Source organism: Cupressus sempervirens, chromosome 4, assembly GCF_028749045.1.
Source record: "Cupressus sempervirens isolate cs-2001-9-10 chromosome 4, ASM2874904v1, whole genome shotgun sequence".
Classification (NCBI taxonomy): Eukaryota; Viridiplantae; Streptophyta; class Pinopsida; order Cupressales; family Cupressaceae; genus Cupressus; species Cupressus sempervirens.
In genome coordinates this window covers 671,748,311-671,774,360 of record NC_143121.1, presented here as the reverse complement: position 1 = coordinate 671,774,360, position 26,050 = coordinate 671,748,311, and the positions used below count along the sequence as shown (strand labels likewise).

At 34.8% G+C, this 26,050-nt stretch overlaps 1 protein-coding gene across 1 annotated transcript in view; it reads right to left on the bottom strand.

Annotated features, from left to right (window-relative positions):
* LOC149563046 (subtilisin-like protease) overlaps positions 1-17,059 on the bottom strand; it is a 34,191-nt gene extending 17,132 nt beyond the window's left edge. The window contains exons 1-3 of the mRNA XM_089826466.1: positions 16,737-17,059; positions 16,573-16,641; positions 16,419-16,500 (exon numbers count right to left, since the gene is read on the bottom strand). Coding sequence (XP_089682592.1) covers positions 16,447-16,500; positions 16,573-16,641; positions 16,737-16,913 — 300 coding nt within the window. The 5' untranslated portion in view covers positions 16,914-17,059 and the 3' untranslated portion in view covers positions 16,419-16,446. The remainder of the gene's footprint in view (positions 1-16,418; positions 16,501-16,572; positions 16,642-16,736) is intronic.
* Between the last annotated feature and the right edge of the window lie 8,991 nt (positions 17,060-26,050).

Genomic DNA, 26,050 nt, shown 5'->3' with positions numbered 1-26,050 from the left:
ACAAATTTAAACTAAACAACTGAAGGGAAACTACTCTAAACTCTTGGGCCAAATGGTCCAAAACAAACTCTACTCTAAAGAACTAAAAGCAAACTAAACTATCAACCAAAAGCACATCTAATCTAACTATGTACAAGACTCTAAAGTGACAACACTAACCGATCTAATATATACACTGGATCTAACATGGTTTCTCAAGATGTTCAAAAGTAACAAGATTTGGGTGATAGTTCTCAATCTCGCAAACTCATCCTTGTACTCTAAAAAAAAATTGGTCACCTCAAACTCAAACTTTAAAAAATTATCATGCAAGACTAACAATTGAGGCAACCCATAGGGTCCATGATTAATCCAAATACAAGTTGTTTCTCCAGAATTTCCATAATCAAAATAAAAAAATTCAAACCTTTCATCCTTAAGAGCAGGGAAAGAAACAACCTGGTGTGCTTCAGGTGGTAGCTCTTGTTTAAACCTCAATTGATCATCCACAACTTCAGGAGGTCACAATTGGTGATGAATCTTCCCCCTAACATCTGCATCGAACTCATTGGTAGTCCAGGCAGGATCAATCTTGGAATTAGGCTCATGAAATATCGCCTTTGGGGGCTTGTCCCTGTGAACAGTGAACCATGAATCCTTGTGAATCTCTTCAAGTGTATTCTCAAAAATCAAGGATGTCTTAATATTCTCCCCATCAAACATCTCTCCAAGTTGCTCGAACACAATATCCAACTATAGCATCAACCCAAACTGTTCTTTATTTTCCTTTTCCATGGGAGCAACTTGATCACCACTTAACAATCCTTGCATATCCTCGTCAATAGAAGCTTCATCATCTAGCAAGTAATTTCCCTTTGAACTCCCCTCAGGAATATCTTGCCATTCTTCATGTATACTCTCATCAAACATAGCACCTTCAAGACTGATAGGAGAACTATCATACGTCTTTGTGAATTGTCCATCAACTTCCATTTCAAGTGGCAAATTTTCTAAAGTTCGAAGTTGATGGTGAATCATACCACCTACAACAACTTGGTCACCTTGAAAGGCTTTGGGCAATGACTCCTTTTGTATTTCTTCTATAGGATTTTCAAGCATCCCCCCAAAGAATGTAGTGGAGATAGCGCCTTGCATTGGTTTATCAATATTTTCCTCATATTTGAACTCTCTTGTGATATCCTGTAATTCCTTGTTCAACTTTCCCACCTGATTATCTTCCTCTTTAAGGATATTTGAAACTTCTTGCAACCCATCCTCAAGAGTCACCCCTTGAATTATGCATGAAGGCTCACCAAAGATTTCCTTTTCGTCCAATTTTTGATGTTCCATTAGTAGTTCCTCATGTGCCCTCGCATCTTGACCTTTTGCTTCATCAACTTGTTGAATCTCAACCTTATGTTTTCCATGTTGATCTTCTCGTTTTAGAGCCCCTAGGATTCTCTTTTCTACTTGTTCTAAGGCCACTCTACACAAAGAGCAGGATAACTCCGAGTGGAATGCGTTGTGAATTCTACACCAATTGGGTAATAATAAGTTCTCTACTGATATTCGGTTACCTGACTCCATTCCTTGCTATACAGTTCTAGTCAAAAAGTTCTTGAAGCTCTCAAACATGCCTTCACCCTCATCGGATGAAGCATCTGGATTTGACTCAATCAGGATCTCGGTGGAATCCTTTCCTTTGCTTACCGTCTCTTCTCTCTCGGATAAATTCAATTGTTCCCTCGATTTTCTTGTCAACCTCTCCACCTTGTGATATAATGTGTGAAGGTTCATCCACTAGTTTATCTTGAACATTAGAATCAACCACATCATCTTGATATATCTCACCCTCTTCATTCTTTGGTGTCCAATCTAAAAGCTGAAAGAAATGTTTACCACCCCCTACTGATATTTCCTCATACCAACCCAACTGAAACTTGACCAAGTCAATGGTGTCTTGGCAAGATGGGCAAGTAGACTCTGAATATATGAGACTATGTGCAAGGCACCAATAACATTTTCCACATATGTTCCTTGGTTCCCTAATGATATCTTCTTTGAAAACAAGAAAATCTTCCTCTGAATGGACAAAGACCACAGGCTCATGTATTTGTGAAAAAGAAAATTTTCCTCTTAATGCCATGTCCACTCTTAAGAGAAACACCAAACAATCCATCTCCCCATGATCCGTAGTACCATGTATCCTACATTTCCTTGGTGCTACAAGTTGAGACAAATTCAATGGAGATAACCTTTTGTTCAAATCAGACCAAATGGGATGAACGTCCACTCGCCTATCCACTGAGAAACCTTTCTTTTTTTTTCTTTTTTTTGAATTTTTTGAATTTTTTGATTTTTTGATTTTAAAAGAGATCTCTCATCTCAAATCTAACCCTAAAAGCTCATTCCTCAATCTCTACTCTAAATTTCCAAGTTGATCCGAAAATGAAAATCATTCAGCCCTCCTTCTAGAGCCAGATAATGTTGATGCGCGACAATGGAGAGTGAATGCCTCACCAATGCTCCAATTTTCTCAAAAATGAATTTAAGTTAGCCCTCCTTCTAGTGCCAAATAATGTTGATGTGCGACGATGGAGGGTGAATGCCTCACCAATGCTCCAATTTTCTCAAGAACGAATTTAAGTTGGCCCTCCTTCTAGCGCCAGATAATGTTGATGCGAGTTTTGTATCACTTACATAACATATTAGGATTTGAATATTCAATATGGGATATCAAACATGCAACTCCTCTCTTGAAAAGTTATTACCCATGAAGACATAAGCAATAGCTCCAATGTTCCTTACACTGTTGGATACTCGCTCAGTTTTATCGATGTGATTTGCTGGTAATCACGTAGGCAGCCTTATGCAAATTGTTGAGGATGACTTGGACTTTGGTGGGATGAAGGTGATGGTGGCTCGGTTTGTGAAATGTGAGGAGGCAGATAATGTTGATGGTAGCGATGATGGAGGATGTGTCTGCTAATGGTGATGTTGATGGGAAAGCGATGGTCATGGAAGGTGAATGGATGTGTTCTAATGCTTGACCTACTCCTTCTAACTTCCCTCTCTAAGCTTCAACTACCCAGCTACTCACTATTCTACTCCTACTCCTATGAATGGAAGGTTAGCAAACAGACGAGGATCGAACCTAATGAGAGCTGACCAGCAACCTCACTTCCACAAGTGCAATGATTCAAAAGAATAATAAACTAGCTTACCACACAAAGCTTCCCAACCAGCCGCTAGGATGCTAGTGGCCTAGTATTGACCCCTATCAAACATTTACCAATGCTACCATACCTCTATCCATCTACTTTAATTTCACTTAAACAACTTCAAATGCAATTTGCTTCAACAACTTGAAAGAAATCTAACTATGTGGAAGTAGAAAACATGCAATAACACCCAATGTTCTTAATCAACATGCAAATCACAACAATGAAAAAGAGAGAAATTTTGGTAGTATCTTCGCAACAATTTCTCCAACCACTTTACAAATGAGAGCAAATGGCCTTTTATAAGGGCCAGAAATACAACGGACGGTGGAGATCAAAACAAGATCAATGATCCAAATTGGATCCTCAAAACCCTAATTAGGGTTGCCACCCCATCGGCCAATGAGAAGCTGCAACCTCATCAATGGACCAATGAAAAAAGTGCAAAAAGTGGCAACCAATGAGAAGGCACCAAAATGGTGGCCAATCAGAAATTGAAATTTGTCCTATTCTAGAAGAAAGGGGAAATTTGCCACTTGGGCTTACATCAAATGATCTTCTAATATAAATCTTCCCTTTTCTTTCATTTTCTTAGCTAAGGCAATGAACTTAGCTAGCCTTTCGTTAACTTCTTCCATAGGAGGACAGGTGTGTGCTTTGCCCTGAGTTCCGCTGACTTCACCACGCCACTTGCTACTTGTAGTATCCTTTCGTGATCCTTCTCATATTCTTTCTCAAATCCAATAAAAGCATTGTGAGAGGAAAGGGTGCCCAAATGCTTCTTCCTGATGACAACCTTTCGCAGCTCATCCAATCTCGATCCAAAATCTATCTCATTGATATCCTCTTTGCCAAGGGGGATTGTCCTTCCTTCAGTATTTCCCTCATCCGTATCATGTCCACTGTACCGATATTGGTGTCGGTTATTCTCTTCATTTTCAAGAAGGGAGTTTTGGGCATCATATCTTCTTGGTCTTTCTTAGCGTTTGCCCGCTTGGGATTCTTACTTGCACTAACATCCTCCATGCTCGTCGCCCTATTACGGGATGGTAGAGTGGTGGACCAGAAGGCAAGACGAACCAAGAGGAGCAATCCTTAGACTAGAACGAAAGAAGGATGTCAGTTTAAGGACCCCTTGCAACTCTAGATGATGAAAATTCACCTTAACCAATAATCTTACAGCGACTTTTCGGAATTAGGACTTGACCTTAAAAACTTCAAATCCCTTGCAAATCAGAAATTTATCATGCAATTCACCACCAAATAAAATTACCCAACCTAGGGCAAAAATCGCAGCCTCTTGAAAAAATCAAAATTTTATCTTCCACAAATTTCGGCTCCCACAAATTTCGCCCTCCACAAAATTCGGCTCCCACAAATTTCGCCAAGCAAGAAGAGTCTAGATCTGCTCTTGCAAAATCACCAACACCTTGAGAAGGAGAAGTGAGAAGTGAGGAAGAAATGGAAGAGAGGCCTCCTCTTATACCCAACTTTCTTATTCCCCCCAAGCTGGCCAACTTGGACCCTGGGAGAAAGAAAAACAATAATTAATGCAAAATTATGGCCCACAATTAAATACTTAGCTAAAATTAATTTTGCCATGATGAAAATTTAACTTTTTAAATTGCCAATTAGTTTCAATTTGCAAAAAGAAATTAAACAATGCCTTGGAAATGTTAAATGCTTCCATTTAATGAGGATTTAGTAATTAATACATCATTAAAATTGGATTTTGGCTAATCAAAAGCCATTTTTTCAATATAAATTACCAATTTCATTAAATGGCAAAAAAGTTTTCAAGGCAATTTAATCCATTTAAAGCCAAATTTTGCAATTTCAACTCAAATCGATTTTGCAAAGCAATTTTAGCATTACAACACAAATAAAATTATTTCTCTAGAGCCTAAAAATCAATTTTGCAATTTGACTTCACCATCACAAAAATTAACTTTCTTCACCAAAAAATAATTAAGATTTTCCAAAAGACCAAATTTAACAAAAATTTCATTTTTTTGAAATTATCCAAATTTATACAATTATATCCAAATTTTAAAAAGAAAATGTCTAAGTACAAAATTCACAATTTTATCCTGCCAAGTTGGAATTAACTTTGAAATTTGTTCGGCCTAAGGATAGAATTGGTGGCTCTAGAAAATCAAGTTAAAAAAAATTCGAGTAAAAATAAGCTAAGTCTCTCCCATTGGCCCGAAAGTGTCCAAGGCTCAAAATTTTCGAAAAAATCAAAATTGTTGGAAAATCCAAAAATTTGCTGGGGCGATAAAAAAAGTGGGGGGGGGGGGGGTCCCCAAAGAATTTGGGGCGATGTTGTGAAAACCTCACAACACATTGCAAAGGGGGATACAAATGGTTTGCTTGTCTTAAATCCAACAAAAGACTCACTCTTGGTTCTCTACACCATCACTAAGTTCAGATGTATTTTCATTTTTAGACTTCAAACGATACATATCTGCAATCACATAAAAAATTTGGATTACATAAGCAAACCTTCAAACAACTTAGAGCAACTATGACATGGATTTAAAGTTTAGGGATTTTTGATATTTGGGAGAATTCAACAACTCTTGTTTGTTAACATAAAAAATATGTTTATCCCCTTCCTTAATCCTTCTACCATATGTATTTCCCTTCTTTCCAAGACTTCAAATATTCCTCATATACATTTGTAATTTCCAAGCCATACAAATCAAATCTTCAAGAATTCTCTTGTTAAACATTCTCCCCATGGTTTAAAGCTTTGATCATATATATAGGTATTGAGCATCATATCTTTTGAAAGTTTATCATTCAATCCTAAAAAAAATAATTTTCTTTATTTATTCTTCCACAATCATATATGAGCTGCCCAAAGCCGCATTAAATTTATCCTTGAACTCATTAATTTTTTGAGCCATAGATGCTAAGACAGACCTCACTCAATCAAGTGTACCTAGTTTTCCTTTCCAAATCACTATGGGATCTTCACCTACAAGTAGTGTATTTTCATCAATTAAGTTCTGCCACCTCCTCAAATTCTCCACTTTAGAAAATCAAGGTTGCCCTAGACTTGGTATGCAGAGAAATAGTGGACCCTAACCCAACTCATTAGGAAACAATTTTTTTCCCTTGTCCTTGTAACAACACCCCATCAGACGTCATCAATAGGATCACTTCCGAGATCCACTACTAAACTCACACACTCCACGACCTATTAATTGTCAATCACACTTGATCCACTATACTCCACATGCTGATCAACCTATACTCTGAAGTTGTTGGAAGCTTATACAGGAACCATCAACATTTATTAGAATTGATAAGCAGTCATCGAGAATTTGAGATTTATATATATGCATGTCGTCACTGACCCATTGGACCATCTATTTAACAGGAATAATCAGCGAGTGAAATTTAGAAAGGATAGTCTCCTTGGAACGGTGAGAATTAGGCTGGCGGAATGAATCAACATTCTTTTGGTCTTGTCAGCAAAGAGGAGTATAAAGTTGGAAATACAGAGGGATTTACACATATCCAGTCGGGACAGTCAGGGACCACAATATTCATTTACAGCATACTCACCCAGCCATTCACCTAATCGAATAAGTAATTTTTTGAACCCGCACTTGGAGAAGACCAAAGACGGATATAATATTATATACCTAGTCTATTATATACAAATTGTTACTGAATAATATAACCGCCTGAGATTAACTCATCCGTCATATATGGAGAAGTAATGAATGGGTCAGAATCTGAGTCACACCCATTGAGACTCCAATATGTATTGAAGTCGTTAGTTCACTCTGGAAATCGAAGACAATATCATGGGCTAACCTGTGACAAGAATAAAATGTGGAGATAAGAAGTTTTGTCAGCTAGTACAATTCTTTGATATTTGGGCTTATTAAAAGAATCCCAATAATATTCTTGGGCAATAAAGAAGACTCCAGGATTTGTGAATTGGCTCACTAATGTGGTGATGCATCAGCATACATAATAGGATTCGCAATAGTATTTCCAATATTGGATCTTAACAACGAAGACATACATCTCTACGATTTTCAAGTCTTTGATTACCGGCAGAGATTAAGTGTTAATAAAAGGAATAGTTTGCACTCACAGTAGCAGTACAGACCTATTGTCAAGGGAACATAAATCAATTTTCTTGCACAAATCTGATCTAAAATTAAAAAGCGAAAGAAACATAAGCAACACGGTTGATATAGTGTCAGGAGCTACTAATAAAGTGTGCACAAGTCTCATAGCAGTCACTATTGCATGTTGACTGTGAAAGACCTGTGATACTAAGGTGTTGGGAGTGGCTGCTGACTATCGTATACAGAGCCTATAATGAGTGCCATGAATATACTAGTCTCAGCTTCTTGTGACATATGCATTACATAATAATGAATTTATTTGATGTACTTAAGATTGAAAACTTGATTACTGAGTCAGAGCTTGCTAGGAATGCATTTGATCCAGACTTGGTTACAGTGCAGGAACTGATATTCTCACTAGTGATCCATTAGGAAGGATGTTTATGAGCATCTTAAGATAAGTATTGGATGATACCTTTTTTTTTAAAAAGGGAAGAACGGAATGAAGCTTGTCATATTTAATGTGATGCAAAATTGTCCACGATATTAGAGTGGGAATTTTACACTGTGGGGTAAATAATAAACAATGTTCCATTCCAATTTGAACTATGCTTAGAGGGGAGATATCAAAGAAGAGGAACAATGATCATGAGGCTCTTGAAGCAAGATATCCTTGTTTATTTAGATTATGAGTATCCTTTTATATCAAGAGGGAGTTTGACAATTCTATAGAGACAACCTTGGACAAAGAGGGTGAGTAGATAGAAGATATGCTTCAGTTAAACTTTTGATGATCTTTATCGTATTGATTCAGAGGGAGTAGACCATGTCGAGATGGATTTTCCACTGATTAGAAACTAGAGCAATTAAAGGACCATGATTCAAGGGATAAACTTTCATGTATCTAAGCTGGAAGGCCTTATGCTATCAAGATACTTATTGAACTAGGAAAGCATGACATGACTTGTTGCCAGGAGGTTAGAAGGATGATAACAGATTCAAAGGGAGTTTGTCACTTCATCGGAGAGAACCTTGTACTAAGAGGTCAGAAAAGTTGATATCAAACTTGGAGTTTTGAGCACTTTATCAATAACCTTGACAAGAAGATCAAAAAGTTAGTGTTTCTTCATGAAGAAGAATTTCCAAGTGAAATCCTATGTATTATATTCTTGCCTATAAGAGACAAGTTTGAGGTGAAACCTCAATCTCTCATATGTTTTATGGTGGATGTCATGACAACACCACATGATAGTATTCATAGTGACTTCATGTGAACTTTTGATGTCATACGTGTATGATCTCATCCCCTGTGTACATCATGAGGAAGTGACGACTTCTAAATGATTACCACTTGTATTTGGAGAAGTTATTGAAAGGTGACAACCTTACAATAACTTGTATCATGATATATATTTTGTGCAAAAGTTGAAATAAATCATGAAAGGCTTTATCTTATAAATCAACAACTAGGTGTTAGATTTCATTAACTTGACTATCTACAAGTTGTTTGTATAGATGTATTTTAGGTACTTGATGAATATCTTGCCTTGATATTCTGATAGGCCATTACTGCATTGAGTACTTGGTGAATATCGTTTAGTTGATGTTCTAATAGGCCATTACTCCAAGTACTTGGTGAATATCATTTGATTGATGTTTTGATAGGCCAATGCTTGTGTTACATATTATGATATCAAATAGAAATTGGTGAATATCATGTTTTGATATTCTAATAAACCAATACTTATATGATATCATATACTGGAAATCTTCTAATCAAAGATTTCCTATATGTATTATTCTTGAAATATTACCTATGGTGTAATATCTATGTGTTTTATCCTTCCTCATTAAGAGGGAGTGTTAATGTTATAATTTTGTTGAATAAATTATATTATATATATGAGATATATAAATAATATATGGCAAATATTATATATGGAATAATTAACTTATGTTAAGAGTGTGTGTATATATATATTGAGGGTACATTTTACTTTTGTTATAACTAATGTAAGTTAATATATTAAAGAGACATGTCTCTTCAAGAGACATGCCCTTTTGATCACATATATATTCATTCGTATAGTAACTTGGAAAATACATAAAGCATCCTTATTACAAGTTACAACAATGAAAAATCGATCTACTTTAACATAAATAAACTTAAAAAGTCCTAATATACATATAGCTAAAATAATTATCATAAATTATTAAATAACTTACTAATAAATTAATATATAAATGCTCAACAGGTTTGGGTCTATAGTACCAAGTTACTCTATACCCCTCCACCCCCAGTACCCATTTACAGTTCAAGTTTGGGTCCCAGGCTAATTCCCACTTCCCCACTAAGTTTAGTTTGGATCCCTTCTAGGCACCCTAGGTTCCTTGAAGCAACCATAGGCAACCCCAGGTGCTCAGGAGGGACCCTGGGCAAGCCTAAGATGAACTAAGGCAAACCTAGGAGCATGCAAGGGCCCCAAAAAAAAAAAAAAAAAAATTTGAATTCAATATTTTTATAAACAAAAGTATGCATGCATACATAATTTCTCCCTTAAGTGATAAAATTGTGAAAATGACATACCTCATGAAAGTTTTTGTGGTTTCAAAGGATTTAGTTTGGGAATGAGGCCTGTGCATTGTCGCCAAACCCTGTGCCAGGTACTGTCCCTTGACCCTGTTGGGAGCGCTGCCACTAGACCCCATAAATTCGTGAGCTTGCTGCATCCTCCACTATTCATCATGCCTAGCCACCTTCAAAATCCATATATTCAGATTGTGAAAACAGACACAAAAGAAGCTACTCTAGACCAAGTTGGCTCTATATGCTTCTTCCAGTTCTCTAAGAGACATCGTGGCCAAGAGTAGTTTTGGCTCATAGTTATTTAATACTAAAAATGGATTGGTAATGGACATAAAATCGTCTCCATAAATGCTTTACAACCTAATATGCCACTTCATTTTGAATCAAATTGTGTGCCAAGGCAATCATTTTATCTGTTGGGCTGTGAAGAACAAAATACTTACCCAAAAAATCCTCCAAAATGGGTTTCCTTGAGCCACCACTATGTATACTCTGTAAACAACATAAAAGAAATACACAAGCATCTACTTCTTGTAGGAGATCTTCCTAAGAAATAGTGGAGAGATAGATGGGCATGGTCAAACAATGATGGACTTTCATACCTTTCAAAGGATGGGTTACGATTGAGTTGATCTCCACTTTTAAAAAAGTCACAAAGAGATAAGTTGATATTTGATAGAATCCTTATTCAATGAGCAATCAAGATCATACCTTTAACTATACCAAAGCATATTTCGGGACAAGTCTGTGAAAAAGAATGCATCAAATACTTTATTCAATCTCACAAATCCACAAAATAAAGTGACAGTTAACAATGAATTTATTCAAGCTCAATCAGGAGAAACTAAGCAGAAAGCATAATATGAGATTACCCAAAAAAAAGATGAGGAAACCACTCACTTCCTTGAGACCTCAACACAAAAAACAAAGCTTTCTTCTTTCCTCAAAACAACATACCACTACCTAGCATATCCCCTCTGCAAGAAAATGAATACATGAGTTTTGACAGACTCCAAGACTCCTATAAGTCTCCCACGATTGGATACTAAAAGACTTCAACCTTACCCGAAGGGTAGTCTTCCCTTTATCACACTCCTATTGCTTGATTTATCGGGTTTAGACAGAGGTGATACAATCATGACCCAAACATGAAATCTCTTGGTTTTCCACTTATTTGGACTCGAACAACTTTGTCTGAATCGACAAAATAGAGCACACAACTCTTTTAGGCACCCTTCCTTCTTTATAGGCCTACTTTCCTTGTAGTCCTCATACTCAGGTATTTTGACCTCAACTCAAAACCCCTTTACCAAACTCCAAAACATATCACCATTCGAAGTACCCTTTTGGAACTTACATTACATAGATCAGAATCAAGTTTGGGTCAGACCATATTGATGGGATAACGTTCAATGATCTTCAAGTCCTAATTAGCGAATCAGGTCTCCATTTACAAAGGGACCCTATGGCAAATATCTGAAATGCCTTGATCGACACTTGGAACACCTTCGCACCACTCTAACAACTCCTAATCTAACTTGGGTTAGTGCCTAAACCCTGCAAACATATCACTGTCACACACTTTGCACTTCTTCTCCTTGTAGCCTAGGCTTGTCACATAGAGATGTCAGGCTTAGGGCTTGCTCTCAAAATTAGCCATTTTATAAAACCACAATGTTCAAAAAAGTTTAAAGTACACCCCTAGACCTGTCATTCCCCAGAGAATTAGCAATTTTGGCCAGTGGAATGACAGATTAATATTCCATTTGATTTAAACCCAAGGTTACTAAGGGTTTCAAACCAGCCTGTGAAAAAACACTTGAACAAAACTTAATAAACATTCACCAAATCAATTGCAATGGAAAGGTCACTCCTCAAGCTATTAAAAAATGTGCATTGATCCGAAATCCCAATCCAACTAATCCATACAACACAGTAAAAGGCAGAAAATAACAGAAAACTGAAGGTCTCCTTTATTGCTTCTTCAAAATTACATCCAACCTGAGTGTCCACATTCCTCTGAGGCTTAAATAGACACTCCTTGCCCCTGACAACCGAAACCAACTCATTTTTGAATTAGTTAACCATTTAGACTCAAATTTGTCTTTGATCGGCTAAAAGTTGCAAAAGTTGCTTCACAACTTTTTGAAAACTTTGCAACTTTGGAACAACTTGACATTCTACCTATTCTATGCTCATTTTTACATTGCATTTGTGTCCTACATGGCAAAAGAGACTCAAAATCACAAGTTCTACTATATTCCTACTCTTTGACTCAGTTGACTCAAGCTGATCTATAAGCCCTAATAGTCCCTAAGCTAGAAAATTGGCTCATTTGGCCCTACAATTTGCCTTAAGGGTTACATCTTTGATCAAAATGGTCCATAGGACCTTATTACATTCATAAACATCCAACTGCACAAATCCTTTTGTAGGCCCTCTTAGACGGGCACCATAACAATGAATTTTTTCAATTTCACAAATCCACAAAATAAAGTAGCAGTTAACAATGAATTTACTAAGCTCGGTCAGGAGAAACTGAGAAGAAAGCATAACATGAGATCACCCAGAAAGAGCAAGAGACTGAAACCGACTTCGATGGTTCATCTAAGGGAGACCCAGATAAATCAAGGGCTGGAAGAGTTGGAAAAGATCATCAGGGAAACATTCTTCTGTATATATCATGGAACTTCAAAATGCTATCAACAAGGAGACAAGAAGGTGATACTCTTTTATAAAGACTTTTTATTGCTATTACTAAAAAACTGACTAGCATCACCATTAACAGTGATTCAGAAGTAATACAACTAACTAGCACTTGAAAGAATGCTGGATTACAACATTGAAATCTTCAATTCCTTCTAAGATACATCATTAAGCATGTTTACAGGTAAAAAAAACAATGCAGCTGACAAAGAAGCTAATCTAGATGCAGAGATCTACAATACTATCAGACTAAATCACCTTTGGTGACTCAATTGAAGTTGAAATTTGGACAGAAGTGAAAAGAGGAGTAGAATTATTTCTTTGACAGAAATCTGTGGCAGAATTAAACATGATCAATCTAAAGACGAGAAACTTTCTCTAGATGAAAATGAAGCACAGATGAACATCAGATTGAGAAATGAGAATCCAAACTGATTGTCCATTTTCAGAAAATCTTGATTTAAGGCGACTGCTTTACAAATACAGAGGAAAACAAATCAAATGAAGCTTGCATTGAAGTCAGAGTAGACATCTAATGATAATGTACATAAGATTATGGTCTCTAAAATATTGGGGTCATGACTGCCTGAAAATAACTATATGTCAGGGGCACAACAAAAAACAACACCAGAAAACTCCACCCTTCGGAAAAATAATGCTTGATGCATTGACCATGAATTGGCAACTCCATGAAATCTCCATTAAGGTTCCTAAGGTACAATACTCCTTGACTGCATCCTTAAACAATTTGATAAGGCCACACCGATGGGGAATCAAATTTTCTATGTTTGCCCTTGTCTTCTAACCTAGAAGTCTACAAGGATAAGGTATACAATCTGAAACTCTCTCATGATAGCCCTCTTGCCAAAGAGGTACTTCATCTTTTGTTGTCTCAACAAATTTCTCTCATGGGAAGCCCTCTTGGCTTTTCCTAGCTTGATCAATTCATGTAATCTACTAATTTTTTATGTTGTTTCCTGTTTTGGTCTACTTCCAGAGATCTAGATTATCAGTATGATTGCAAGAGGCACACGTTCCCCAACTAGAACCAATGTAGGCAGATCACATTTAAGTGCCTATTTTTGACTTGATCTTAGCCACAGATGCATGTTCTATGATAAAAATTAATCTGAGATATATCATATAACATAAAGGTTCATCAAGTTAAAATTTTCCTTTGGCTGTGTTTTCCCTTCAATTTACTTAGCTAATTGCTCAAAACACCAAAATTCAAAACTTGGCAAAATTTGGAGATGTCTAAGCCTTCCATCTCTTTATAAAACCAAATAGGTGTTCATGGTTCAAATCTGGGGAAAACTGGACTTAAATTAGGCAGATTATGGCTGGTTGGAGGTTTTCCTAGTTCCAAGAACCTTTGTCAACAACGACAATAGTTTGAGGAATTATCAAAGCCAGCATAACGAAGACTGAATATCAGCTTTGATGACAATCTAAGGGCAACCCGGATAAACCAAGGGCCAGCAAAGATGCACAAGAACATCAGGGAAAGTTGGAAACATTCTTCTGTATATGTCATGGACCATTACAATCCTACGAACAACAGAGAAGAAGGTGAGACTCTTCTATAAAGACTTATTATTCCGAATGGTTGAAGACTGAATAGCATCACCATGGACAAACATTCTTCTGTATATGTCATGGACCTTTACGATCCTACCAACAACAGAGAAGAAGGTGACACTCTTCTATAAAAACTTTTTATTCCTAATAGTGAAAGACTGAATAGTAGCACCATAGACATTGATTCTCAAGTAATAATTAAAGCAATAAAAAAAGCACTTGAAAAAAATCCTGGATTACACATTAAAATCTCCAAGCCCTTCCAAGATATCAGCATTTAGCATGTTGACAGGGAAGAAGCCAATTTAACTGACAATGAGCTAATCTAGATGCAGTGATATACAATAGTATCAGACTGACTTACCTTTGGTGATTCAATGTAAGTTAATATATTTGGACAGAAATGAAAAGTGTAGTAGAATTAGTTATTAGACAGAAGTCTGTAGCAGAATTACTGATTACTGATTAGTAATGATCACTCTGAAGACGAGAAACTTTCTTCAGACAAACAGGTATGCAGAGATGACTAACAGATTGAAAATTGAGAATCCAAACTGAGTTATTGTTGACCTAAGTTCTCCAAACCTCTATTCTCACAAAGATGGTCCCTTTTTAAAAAAGCTTGATTTAGGATGATTGATTTAGAAATACACAGAAAAAGGAATCAAATGAAGCTTGCACTGAAATCAGAGTGGACATCTTTGATAATTTATATAAGATATATCATATATGGTATATAAAAAATTGCTTCAACAGCATAAATATTACTATTGGTGGTATTACAAGAATACTTCAGAACCCGATTCAACATAAAATTAAAGAGATGAAAAAAAATTTAATAGGTTGTTGGAAAATCTTTCCGTCTACATGTATTACAAGGCAATATGTGAGGAAAAACATTAGATTACTTACCCACACTTTCTGTGAAAGTTTAGCAAATATTTTACAGATTTTTTTTGTGTTTGGTGAATATAATTTTCATTTTGTTAAGCAGGGGACCTATTGACATGTAATTTTATAAGAGTTTACACGAGGCCATTTTGGGCATCTCCAAAGATTATAGTTGGAGAATGAAATTTAAGACTTAAGCGAACCTACAAACTAGTTATCCTTCGGAGACACAAGGAAGATTATAATAAATTGAAAATATTGTGACAAAATAAGCAATTTAATATGCCCGATCTTTTATCTCTAATATACAGATGAAAAATGTAAAATCTTGGGGAGCTTTTGTAGTCATAATCTCTATGAAGTCATTCTCTATAGTAAAGCCTTGAAATTGTTTATTGAAATGCATTGTAACACCAGCACCAGGGTATGTCGAGACATTGAAATTGTTTCTGGGACACAGAGAAAATGGACCTCATTTTCGGGACAGCAGGGGAATGGCGACAATGGGAGGACGGGGCAAGGGAGTGGTGTTGTATAGTATACATATAGAACTCAAAATGCTTGTTATGAAATGATGTTTCACTAGAACATACGAAATCAAAAAACTTGAACATAGCAAAATTACAGCATGAACTTGAACCATTGAACATTCAACATAGTAACATATTACATACCCATTAGTAACATTCAAAAATCAAAATTCAAATAGAAATTCAAGTACACATCCCAGGGCAATGTGGTTGCGGAATGGCGGAGGTGGGGTGTGGGGGTACTTGGGTACGCAAGTACCCAGTGAGGGGACGTCTCGGGGACAAGTACTTCAAGGTTTGGGAGGGGGGTGCAAGTCCCCTTGTTACACTGGTGAAATAAGAATCAAAAAAACCAAGCAGTCATAATAGAAATAAGTGAAACCAAAAATTATCTCTATAGCAAAGCCTTAAGAATGTTTACTGAAATGTAGAAAAACCAAGCAGTCATAACAGAAATAAGAGAAATTAAAAAGACAAACAAATACAGATTTAAGGCAAAATAAAAAATGTACTTTGAAAAATGAAGGTATATACGAGAAAAGCAAAATCAAAGATTAAACGGTTTAACTTTATTTAAATTACAGAAATAGCACGACGAATTTGTATTCCGTGTCACGCAGCAGAGTGCAAAAGACTAGATTTTCTTTACGGAACTCCCAACCTCGAAAACCTAAAGCAAAGCAAACCTCAATCTATAACCTCGCATGGGCTAGTCAACCATAAATCTTGAATTTCGGACAACAGATGAACTGTATCCTATTACAATTTCCACCATTCATTGAAAAGAAATCCAGACTTGAAAAGAAGGAATAAAATCTCAAAGACTTACGATATTCTTTCTCCAAAGCAAAGTCACGCTAGCCATCGGATGTATCAGACTGCTTCCCCTTACCATAGACAAGTCCAGTATCCTGTAAATTGCAGAAAATTTTCAATTCTTGATCTTTTCATATTATTTTCCCTGAAAATTTTGTATATGTTACCTGAGGATCGGGAATGGGTCGTCGCTTCTCAACATAACTTTCTGAATTAGTGGCCAAAGCAGCCCTGGCCTGAAACAATATGGTGTCCAATTACATTCAAATGCCGTGAGAGAAAAAGTAAGAAAATACAAAAGAGGGCAAGGGGAAGGGTTCGAAGTGAAAACCTCCTGGTCTCTGCGAGTCTCCCGCTCGGGTTTGATCCAAAGGAAGTAAGCAAGTGTGCCAGCGACTATCCAAGACGCCAAATTATTCCGGCCTCTTAAACCTCCCATGGAATTGGAGACAAATGATCTTACATTTCCCACACTTCTCTGCCATCCCATAGTTGAGCCGGAGCACATTAACGCTGCCTCCACCTCTTTGCCCAGGTGTCCAGGCTTTCTCACTATTTTTGGCTCAATACCGTGAATTTGTCAGGGTTCAATTCTTCCGAAGTGGCTATGCCTCTCGTTCACCGTGCTTTCACTTCTCTTTTTATTATTAGGGGATCCATTTTATTAATTTTATAGACAATTTAATTATTTTAGATTTTAGCTTTTTGAGAAAAAAAATAGCTTTCTTCCAAAAATTCTGAATCTTATTTGCGTTCTTGTGGGAAAATGTCATTTATGTAACTAATCTAATGCTTAATGATAGTATTATATTGTTTGTCGCCGTAAATGATTTTTTTAACTTTTAAAATATGACATATTAATGTTGAATAAGACATATATCAACTGATCTTAAAAGCCTTTCAAGCTTCAAGCCTCTCTTATAGCTTGTTCGTGGAGGTGTATTTTTTTTTTTTAATTATATTATTTGTTACGGCAAATAGAAAACAAAATCTTATTTTCTAATTTTTTTTTAATAGTAAAGGTGAATTTTTGGTAGCAATATAATTTGATAAAGAAATTATTTAGGAGAAGAGATTGATTATGACCATTGACATTAATGTAAATGTATAAATAATAAATAGTTTTTAGTTTTTAGTTTAATGTTGATTTTATTTTGTTGAATTTTATATTGATATGTTTTTAATATAAAGGGTTTTTAATTGACTTTTTTGAATTAGAGAAATAATTGTATGATTGTTTAGTTCATTTACATTATAGAATCAATTACACAATTGCAAGAGCATTTATGAGATTAATTGAACAAACAGATTTTAACTAACATCATAATATAAAAAAATTTTGTTATGTTCTTAGCAAACAATTATGTAGTATGCCTAAGATACAATTGTTGTAGGGGAAATCTACACAAGTTGAAATAAAAGATTAATAGAACTAGGCTATAAAATAAATGAACTATTAATCAACTTAAAATCCTACTAGCCATAAATGTAAGCATCATAAGGAAAGTAAAGAAATAATCTATAACATAAGTTTGATACCAAATTTCTTGATGAAAGATGAAAATGAAGTGGTTTATATAAGAATTTGATGTTGAATGGAGGATTGTGTCTTTGGAAAACAAAGGAGAAGATATGATTGAGAATATATTTTTGAATTTTGAATACAAAGTTTCAAAAATATTGAATTGAGAAGAGAGAGAAAAAAATGAGATACACTATTTTGGAAATTTGATTTTTGTTTTATGAGAATTTTGGAATTTTTTAAACTTAATAAATTTAATTACTTCATAACCTTGATTTTTTAGATTTTTTTAATTTAAGTTATGAGAAAAGGTGAAATTTGAAATTAATAAAAATTAGTTCAAATTAGCTCGAAATGAAATAGATTGAAAACTGAGATGAAATTAAATTCATTTAAGGAGGATAATTAAATAATTTGAATAATCAAATATAATTATTCAAACTATAGGATTATAGGAATTGAATTTAGTTAATTATTAGAGAATAATTAATTAATGTTGATTAATTAAATAATATTAATTATTTAATCAATATTGGGAAGTTGATTATGTGGTTAAAAGATTAAGTTATAGTATAAGTAAGACAAGTACTTAAATAATTGAAGAATTATTTTATTAATCGATGAATAATTAGCATTTTAATGTGACTCGTAAGAGTGGTTTTGAGTATCAACAACAATACACATAAATTTTAATTGAATTGGGATTTGTTTTTCCAATGCAACACTTGTTTGTGGAATTCAAATAGCTTGCATTTTGTTAATTCATGATGGCTACACAAATAAACTAAACAATAAGTCTCAATCTTGAGAATGAGACTATATGGAATCAAGCTAAGATTGTGCTAACTTGCCAAGTTGCATGCCAAAATACCTTATTTTGCATATTAATTGTTTTATTATGGACAAGTTTTTCAAAGTGAGTTAACAATTATACTTTTTAACCCAATTTGACTTGCATGTGATCTACTATGAAGATTTGTGTCCAAGTAAAACAAAAAATTCATATGAAATTAAACATCAAACACAAACATAACGATACAAATGAGAATGTTGATTCAATATGTTTCATCAATCTACACTCCATTTAGAAACTTATAAGCATATAACAAAAAGATTTGATTTTTATTATCTTTTAAAACATCTAAAATAAGTATAAACATAACTACTAATTATCTACAAACAAAAACATGAAAATATAAATCCACCTAGGAAAAAAACTAAATAGCAACAAGAGGCAACAAATGAGCTACTATTATTGGCTACTTACAAGATACTAGTTAGACAAGTCATGGAATACTACCTTGATGGAAACAAGGTAATATAATGAGGTGGAATGAGGAACCAATTTGAGTGGTTATAAACATCAAGGAAATAGTTAAACACTATTGTCCTTCGAGCTTGTTCAAGTTCAATGCTTGACCTAGACAAAGATAAATCTACTATGAAATGAGTGGTATAAAGCCTCACAACAAGATGTATAAGACTCAAATTAGAGTTTGAGTTGCGAGGTTTTGGGTTATGGGTCTTGTAGTGATGTGGGCATCTAAACCACAATGGCATCTCCCTCTAGTAAGAAATGGATCCTCTTCCTAGTTGGAGCTTTTGGTGGAATGAATAGAAATAAGCAAGAGTGTATCAAAGGGTGACTTTCCAAATACTATGCCTAATGCAATTAGTCCAAACAACTTAGCTTGGGCATGAACTATGTGGTGGATATAGGTATGTATAGATTGGGTGGCGATAAAATTATGGCTTGGTTTCTTCTAGTCATATTGGTTGTAGTTGTTGCACAACTTTTGGTGTGTGCAGTATCTTTAAGTGGGTTTACATATTTTTACTACTAGCAAATGATCTCTAGATTTTATACAAATAATCAAACATCATATCTCCCTTGACACTCCTCTAGAATTGTAGAAATGTAGAAGAGTTGCTAAAATAGATCAACTTTTCTATTGTCAATACATACATACATACATACATATATAAATGCAAAGAATATTGAATTAACAACTTGAATACTCCTACATATAGATCACTATACATTAAAAGGAATATCAATCCATGTATATCTATACGAATTCCTCCTAGAAGAATATATAAAATTGCCTCGACTCTTCATTGTCTTAACGTTACAAAGTGAAGACCCTTCGTTGTCTTGTCCCTTCATTGTCTTGACTCCTCAATGTCTTTTCCCCATATATACACATGTGTATATATACATACGTATACATACATAGATATACATATACATGTATATATACACATGTATACATATATGTGTGTGTATGTATATATGTATGTGTATATATAGATGTATATATATATACATGTATATATATGCATATATGTATATATGTGTGTGTTTATATGTATATGTATTTATGTATATATATAGAGAGAGAGTATATATGTATATACTCTCACTATATATATACATAAATACATATATATGTATATGCATGTATATACATATATGTGTATATATGTGTGTGTGTGTGTGTGTATAATTAATGTATATATATATGTATATACTCTACATATACATAAATACATAAATACATACATACATACATATATATATATATATATATATATATATATATATATATATATATATATATATATATATATATATATATATATATATATATATATATATATGCGTGTGTGTGTGTGTGTGTATATATATACTTGTGTTTGAGGTATATATAGTATAATCATGTATATATAAGTCTATAAAATACTCTATTAATATGTGTATGTATGTACATACATACACATGATTATTGATACATATATCATATAGTATACTCATATGTGTATGTGTGCGTGTGCGCATGTGTCATACCCTATTGGCAGTGTCCCTTAGGTGTGCTAAGTACACAACAGTGAAAAACTTTGTTAGGGTATTTCTCTCAAAACAGTTCTCCTACATATGACTAGTTTGAAGCAATAGGACCGCAAGAGACCCCTCTACAATAGTATGTCTTAGATTTTCAAGATTCCAAGTGATTTTATTAAGGCAGCAATTTTTTGTTGATACGAAAATCATCAAAGGCATTTAATGAAAAGTTTCAAGGTAACCCAAACCGTTTTCTATTCTTCATGGGCACAAAACTACCATTGGTTGGGTGGGTTTACATACACATTCTAGTACATACATATATAGTATAGTATGCCCATGTGTATGTGTATGTGTATGTGTATGTGTATGTGTATGTGTCATATCCTACCAGTAGTGTCACTTAGGTGTGTTAAGTACACAATAGTGAAAAAAATTGCTAGGGTATTTCTCTCAATACAATTCTCCTGCATATGACTAGTTTGGAGCTATACAACCATGAGAGACCCCTCTACAATTGTTTGTCTTAGATTTTCAATATTCCAAGTGATTTTATTAAGGCGATGATTTTTTTGTTGATAAAAATATTGTTAGAGGTATTCAATGAAAAGTTGCAAGGTAGCCCAAACCTCTTTCTATTTTTCATGGGCACAAAACCACCATCAGTTGGGTGGGTTTACCTAAGGCATGGTCCATTTTTGGCTCTACACTCACTAGATGGATAGTGCCATACCCTATTGATAGTGTACCTTAGGTATTCTAAGAGCACAAAAGTGACAAATTTTGTCGAAGATAATTTTCTCAATCATGTTCACATGTGTATGAGTCATCTAAAGTTGTAGGATTGTGAGAGGCCCTTTAAAATAGCATATCTCAAATTTTCAAGACTCGAAACTATTTTTTCAAGGTAGAATTGTTTTTGTTGATGTAAAATTATCAAAGGCATTAAGTGGAAAGTTACAAGGTAGCCCAAATCTTTTTCTTTTCTTCGTGGGAAAAATCACCACCACAAGCATGTTTGATTAGGCAAGTTTACCCAAGGCATGGTCCATTTTTGGCTCCCCCCTCATTGAAATGATCAATGCTATGCCCTATCAACAATGTCCCTTAGGTGCACTAAGTGCTTAAAAGTGTTAAACTTTTTTGAGGTATTTATCTCAATCTAAGCCAGTTACATATGAATTATTTGAAGTTGTAGGATCGAGAGAGGCCCCTGTATAATAAACCATATCAAATTTTTAGGATTCCAAGTGGCTTTTCTATGGAAACGATCTTTTTGGTGATGCATAATTTGTTAGAGGCATTCAATGGAAAGTTTCAAGGTAACCTAAATCTTATTTCATTATTCATGGATACAAATTGCCACCACCAACATGTACAGTTCAATAGGATTATCCAAGACATGGTCTATTTTTTCCCCACTTGTCAGAATGGTTAGTGTCATACCCTACCAAAATGTCCCTTAGGGCACGAAGTGCACAAAAGTGAAAAATTTACCAAGCTATTTCTCTCAATCTATTGCACTTGCATATGCATTGTTTGAAGTTGTAGGACTACAAGAGGCCCCTCTACAGTATTTTGTCTCTAATTTTTATGATGCCAAGTAGATGTTTTAGGGATCCTTTTTTTTTTAATGCAAAAAATATTAGATGCGTTCTTGGCTCCCCACTCATTGGAACAATCAATGCCTTACCCTATTAGAAGTGTCTCTTAGGTGCACGTTAAGTACACAAAAGTAAAAAAAACTTCATCTAGGTATTTCTCTCAATCAAATCACCTGTGTATTAAGTGTTTAACATTGAAGGATTGTAAGAGTTCCCTCTATAATCTAGTCTATCTTGTATTTTGAAAATTGTAAGTGGTAGTTCTAGGAAATAATTATTCTCTTGATGCAAAATCCATCAGAGGCATTTAATGGAAAGTTGCAAGGTAGCCCAAATCTTGTGTTTGTTATTCATGTGTACAAACTATCACCACTAACATATTTGGTTGGGTAGGTTTACCCAATGCATGGTACATTTTTATCTCCCTACTCATCAGAACAGATGATGTCATACCCTATTAGTAGTGTCCCTTAGGTGTGTTAAGTGCACAAATGTAACAAACTTTACCAAGATAAATTTCTCTCAATCTAGTGTACATGTGTATGAATCATTCAAAGTTATAGGACCACTAGAGGACCCTCTACAATAGTCTATATGAGATTTTCAAGACTCCAAATGGTTTTTTAGAGAAATGATTTTCTTTTGATGTAAAAATTGTCAAAGGAATTAGATGGTAAGTTGTGAAGTATTCCAAATCTCTTATTTTTATTTGTAGAAAAAGCTACCTCCTCCATGGTGTCTAGTTGGCCATTGGTTCTCAAGGAATGGTCCATTTTTGGCTCCTCACTTGCCAAAATGGTTGATATCATACCCTACTATAATAGTAGGTCTTGTATTTTTAATACTACAAGAGGTGTTTTAAGGGTGGAATTTTTTCTATTGATGCAAAGATCATTACACGCATTCAATGGAAAGTTGCAAGGTAGTCTAAACCTTTTTCCAATCTTCATGGCATGGACCATTACCAAAAAAAGGGTAGGTTTACCCAAGGCACGGTCCATCTTTACCTCCTCACTCATTAGAATAGTTGGGACCATACCCTACTAACACCGTCCTTAGGTGTCTTAAGTGCACAAAAGTGATAAACTTTGTCAAGATATTTTTCTCAATCTAATGCACTTGCATATGAATAATCTAAAGTTGTAGGATCACAAGAACCTCTCTAAGATAATCTATCTTGGACTTTAAATACTACAAGTGGTTTTTAAGGGCACAAATTTTTGTATTGATGCAAAAGTTGAAACAAGCATTCAATAGAAATTTGCAAGGTAGCCCAAATCTCTATCTATTCTTTTTGGGCATGAGTTGCCATCACCAACACATCCAATTGGGTGATTTAAGACATGGTCCATTTTATCTACCCATTCATTGAAATAGTAAATGTCACACTCTATGATTAGTGTCTTTTAGGTGCTTTAAGTGCACAAAAGCAATGAACTTTTTTGAGGTATTTCTCAATCCCATGTATGAATCATCTAAATATGTATGATCATGAGAGCCCTCTCTACAATATACCATTTTTAAATTTTAGGACTCCAAGTGGTTTTCTAAGGGAAGCTATTTTTTAGTTGATGCAAAATCCATTGGAAGCATTCAATGGAAATTTGAAAGGTAACCCAAATCTCTATCCATTCTTCATAGCTACAAACCACCACCACCAACATGTATGGTTGGGTAGGTTTATCTAGAATACGATCTATTTTTTCCTCTCCACTTGTTGGAGTAGTTAATGGCATACCCTATTGACAATGTCCCTTAGGTGCGCTAAGTACATTTTTTTTAAAGACTTTTTTGAGACATTTCTCTTAATTTGCACCTCTATATGAATCATCTAAAGTTTTAGGACCATAAGAGGCCCCTCTACAATGCTTTTTCTTAGATTTTCAAAACTCTAAGTGTATTTTTTAGGAAAATGATTTTTATTTTGGTACAAAAATCCTTAGAAGCATTCAATGGAAAGTTGCAAGGTATCCCAAATCTAGGTTTTTTCCTCATGGGCACAAAATGCCACCATTAACATGTCTAGTTGGGTGGATTTACCCATGGAATTGTCCATCTTTTACTTCCCAATTTTCATATTAGATGTTTCCATACCATATAAATAGTGTCCCTTAGGTGCACTAAGTACACAAAAGTGACAAACTTTATTGAGTTATTTCTCTCAATCCATGACACCTGCATATGAATTGTCTAAATTTGTAACATTGTGAGAGACCCATCTACGAAAATCCATCTTATATTTTCAAGACTCCAAGTGGTTTTCTTAAGGGGAATGATTTTGTTGTTGATGTAAAAATTGTTAGATACATTCAATAAAAAGATGCAAGATGAACTAAATCTCTTCTTGTTATTCACGGGTACAAACTGCCACCACAAAAACATTTGGTTGGACATGTTTATCTAAGGAATTGTCCATTTTTGGCTCCCTAATTTTGCGAGAATGATTAGTGTCATACCCTATCACCAATGTTCCTTGGGTGTACTAATTACTGTGCAAAAGTAATAAATTTTACTAGAGTATATCTCTCAATCTAGTGCACCTGAAAATGAATCATCCAAATTTGTAGGACCACAAGAGGCCCCACTTCAATAGTCTATTTTAGATATTCAAGAATCCAATTTAGTTTTTTAGGGGAACAATTTTTCATTTGGGTATAAAAATATTTAGAGGCATTCAGTGGAAAGTTGCAAAGTAGCTTAAATATTTTTTCTTTGTTGTGGACACAAACACTATGACCAACACATTTAATTAGGAAAGTTTAGCTAATAGATGGTATATTTTTGGATCCCAAGTTGCTAAAATGGTTAGTGCTATACCCTACCAATAGTGTCCCTTAGGTGCGCTAAGTGCATAAAAGTGGTGAACTTTGCTGGACTATTTCTCTCAATCCAAGGCACCAACTTATGAATCATGTAAAGTTGTAGGATCACAAGATGCTCTTGTGAAATATGCTATCTTATATTTTCAAGATCGCAAGTGATTTTAGGGTGTCAATTTTTCTTTTGATGCAAAAACTGTTAGATACATTCAACGCAAAGTTTCATGGTAGTCCAAATATTTGTCCTTTTTGTGGGCATGAACTACCATGATGGGGAATTACCAAATCTTCCCAATCTTAGATCCTACTTTCTTCTAGGATCCCTTGGACTCTCACTGAGTCTCCTAGGGTATCTCACTGACCCTAATTAGAGGAACCAATTTCACTATCTATCTCTCTCAGAATCCCTCCCCATCAAAATGTTTCACCTCTCACCTTAAGTCTTCTCTCCATGATTGAATAGAGTCAGTCATGCTCCCTCTCTGTATCTTTTCTGCTCTACAAGTTCCTTAGCCGGGCCATCAATGCTCGCCTAGGACTTGTTTACTTTTTCTGGCTAGCCTTTCCATATTTCCTGAGCTAACTATATTCCTACCCATGATGGATTCTTCCTGACTAACACATTCCGTAAGACGGAGTGTGAAAGTCAAGAGAAATCCATCTATAGAACCACTATTAAGCACAACTCTACTATACAACCTCAAACAGAAATTAGTATGCAACTCGAGAAAAAAAAACACACTGTACACACTCAAATTCTTCCTTTTTATTGAAAAATTGAAAATGACAATGCAATTCAGAATATCTCTTCTCCTAAGAGTTTTTCCTAGCTATTCAATGCACTCTCAAGGACAAAAG